Source organism: Austrofundulus limnaeus, unplaced genomic scaffold, assembly GCF_001266775.1.
Source record: "Austrofundulus limnaeus strain Quisiro unplaced genomic scaffold, Austrofundulus_limnaeus-1.0 Scaffold47, whole genome shotgun sequence".
NCBI classification, from domain to species: domain Eukaryota; kingdom Metazoa; phylum Chordata; class Actinopteri; order Cyprinodontiformes; family Rivulidae; genus Austrofundulus; species Austrofundulus limnaeus.
In genome coordinates, this window is record NW_013952449.1 from 187,181 (window position 1) to 190,367 (window position 3,187).

The 3,187-nt window shown below is 35.6% G+C and overlaps 1 protein-coding gene across 1 annotated transcript in view; it reads right to left on the reverse strand.

Annotated features, from left to right (window-relative positions):
* Positions 1-2,939, reverse strand: part of LOC106517274 (forkhead box protein P2) — a 29,404-nt gene extending 26,465 nt beyond the window's left edge. The window contains exons 1-3 of the mRNA XM_014008026.1: positions 2,882-2,939; positions 2,182-2,342; positions 86-184 (exon numbers count right to left, since the gene is read on the reverse strand). Of these exons, the coding sequence (XP_013863480.1) occupies positions 86-184; positions 2,182-2,342; positions 2,882-2,939 (318 nt within the window). The remainder of the gene's footprint in view (positions 1-85; positions 185-2,181; positions 2,343-2,881) is intronic.
* Between the last annotated feature and the right edge of the window lie 248 nt (positions 2,940-3,187).

A 3,187-nucleotide genomic window follows, 5' to 3' on the forward strand; every position in this document is an offset into this window, starting at 1 on the left:
AAAATAATCTCTGAGGATTCAGATTAGATTTGTTTATTGCAGTTTAATATGACTGTTGTTTGGATGTAAGCTCTGAGTGGAGCACCTGCTGGAGGAGAAGAGCCTGCTGCTTGTGTTGGATCAGGACCTGCAGCTGGTTGGGCGACAGAAGCTGCTGCTGAGGACTCATCATGGCCAGGAAGACCTTAAAGGAAGGACACGGTTAATCTGCAGAGTGAAGCCAAGTGTGTCAGCTGATGAGCACTAACATCTGTAGAGGGAGAACCTTCCCAGTTTGGTCCACCATCATGCTGGATCCTGGTCGACCCTTGACAAGGGGGGGGGAAACAGACCCACCTAATTAGCTGCACAATTTCATGCTTGTTGTGGCCCCTAATGGAAGTGTATGGGTGTTAATGAAGACAAACCCTCACAGAATAATAACTGAGCGTCAGAGATGGAGGAATAAGGAAACAAAGCAGCACGACACGTTTCACCAGCTTTTGTGTTTAAATTGGAGCTGCTCAATGGACAGAGTGAAAACACAAAGTGAGGAACCAAAACACATTTTTCTGTGGTTCACAAAGAAAAAGTGTTTCAGCTGACAAAAAAAAAAACAAGAAAGAAGATTTCACCCAGACACTTGGGATGAGAGAAATCAGATGCTGATGTAATCCTCAGCATTTTCTGTGGAAACTTTTATTAAGCCGTTGAATTGAATTCAAATCAGCTTGAATTGCAGAATTCTCCTGCTGCCCTGGAGTCAAAATGACTGCAGAGGTCTCAGTCTCCATTTGACTCAAGGGCAGCTGTAGGGTTGTCTTCCACAAAGATTTATTAATTTAAGCGTAAGTTTTAAACTTTGAGTTTTTACAAAATGAACTGTTTGAGACTAGTTTTATTTATTTATTTATTTATTATCAGTTTTATTGTTTGAGATCCATATTATGTTAAATCTCAAAGCCTCTTTAAAGGAATCATCATATTAAAAAAATTCAGATTTATTGTCTAATGAATTTAATTGGCTGGGTAATCTAATTAAAATAATCTTTACACTCTAACAAAGCTGTATTATTGTGAGCAGATCACATAAAGCATTTAAAGCTGATCTAAACACACTAAACTCGTACGTCTCAGTTCAAGACTAAAATGGTTTGAATTAGTTTTGAAGCCAACAAATTTGTAATGTTTTAATAAAGGGCAAAAGACATTTGTTGTCGCAATGAAAGTTTGAAAAAATATTTTAAAAATTCAATAAAAACACATTAGAGCAACTGTTCTTTTGGTTGTCTTAATTTGTATTTTATAATTATTTCACATTGCTGAGATGCATTGACAATTCTTTGTCTGTTAGTAAAATATCTCATGAATGACTGGATTAATCTTTATAAAGGTTTAGGGGAGAAAATCCTTGAATATATTTCTACAGCTGACAGGAGCCAACACAACTTGGCTGGCCTTAAAACCACATGAAAACAGTGTGACTCAATCATTTTCACAGATACTGAACTAACTTGGTGTTGTAGTAGCTGTGAGTTATTCCTATTCATACTTTGTAAAAGAATACTGGGCCTTTAATTATGGAAAGTGTTAAATAATAACACTTAAATAATTTAATCTGACTTTGTTGAAGCAACTAGACCAAATTGAGCAAAAAAAACAGTTTTTACACATTACGTAAAATTACAAACAGAGTAAAAAATACACAAAGTTTGAATTAACTGAATATATTTAAAACCAAAACAAACATTTAAACAAAAAAAAACACAGGCTAAAAACCAACATCCTTTGCTTTCTCTGTGACTTTAAAAAGTCTAATATTATAGTAATAAAATGCAAATCCCCGAATTTTTATTTCTGCTGTAGACACACACATAAAGGAAAGTTGTTTTACGTATTTAGTTTAATGTCTAAAGCTCAATAATTGACCCCAATAAGAGGTCAAAGTTACAGCTGGACTGATGATCAGGATAAAAACAGCAAATTCTGCTCTTACTTGTGAGGCATATGTTTTTAATCATTTGGAATTAAAAATAAGTAAAAAAAGAAAAAACAGAAACGTTATCGCCCAGTCTTTTGCCTTTCTGCAGCGGGCGATAAAAAGAAATCGCTGGAATTCTACTGTAAAACCAGGATGAAAGCTTTCATTTAAAATGTTATTTTTTCCTCATATTTAAAGAAGTCATGTCAGGGTGAGTGTACCTGTTTGTGGAGCAGACTCTGCCTGTTCTCCACACTCATCTCTCTGCTGCAGTCCCCATCAGTGGCTCTTCCTCCGGCTGCCGTGTCTGCATGAGTGAGGAGGCTGCTGGTCGGAGTCTGACGAGCTGCCGTGGGACTGAGAGGAGACTCTGGCATCTCACCTGAAAACAAAAAACTGTCAACAACAAATAAGCTGTTAGACTTAAAAACAATTCAACCTCTGATGAAATCCCAGACTGGTAATAAAAAAAAATCAAAACTAAAAAAATTGATTTTTTTATTTTTAGAATTTGAATTGTTTTATGAAAAAATCTAAGAAAGTGACAGAAACATTACAAAAAGTGACCGAATCTTTCATTTATTGCACGAGTGGAAACACATAAAAATAATTAGCAAATATATTGAAAACTATTTAACACTTTACTGCAAGTAACTCAGAGTGAAAACAGACAAATTCCCTGTTCTGTAACTCTTATATAATTTAAAATTTTAAAATCACCGTTTTAAACAAAATGCAACAGTAAACCTTACTGTGTATCTTAACAAATATATAAAAGGCTGACTGGAAAACCTTCCTCACATTTTTACAAAAGTAGAAACCAGGTAATAAAAACACAAAAACTCCAACTAAAATGAACAAAACGTGTTTAAATACTGAAACATTTTCAGACCCAGTTTTCTGAAATGTAATAAGACTTACTGTTTGTGAGAGTCTCTGACTTCAGGGCAGAGTTGGTGTCTCTGAGGGAGGCAGACATGGACTAAAGGAGGAAGATGACTGATGAAGATGTGTCTCTACCTGAGGGGGAGGAGTCTTTGTGTCACTCACTTCATATGATAGGGAAGAAAAAATGAGAATCTTGAAAACAAAAACAAAAAGGGAAAAACAACTGGCAGCATGACTCTGTGATCGCCAAGAAGGCTGTTTGGATGGAAGACGATGATGATGATGATCTTTTTATCTTCATCAAGGGGACCAGAAGGTCCTCACTTTACATCAAACACT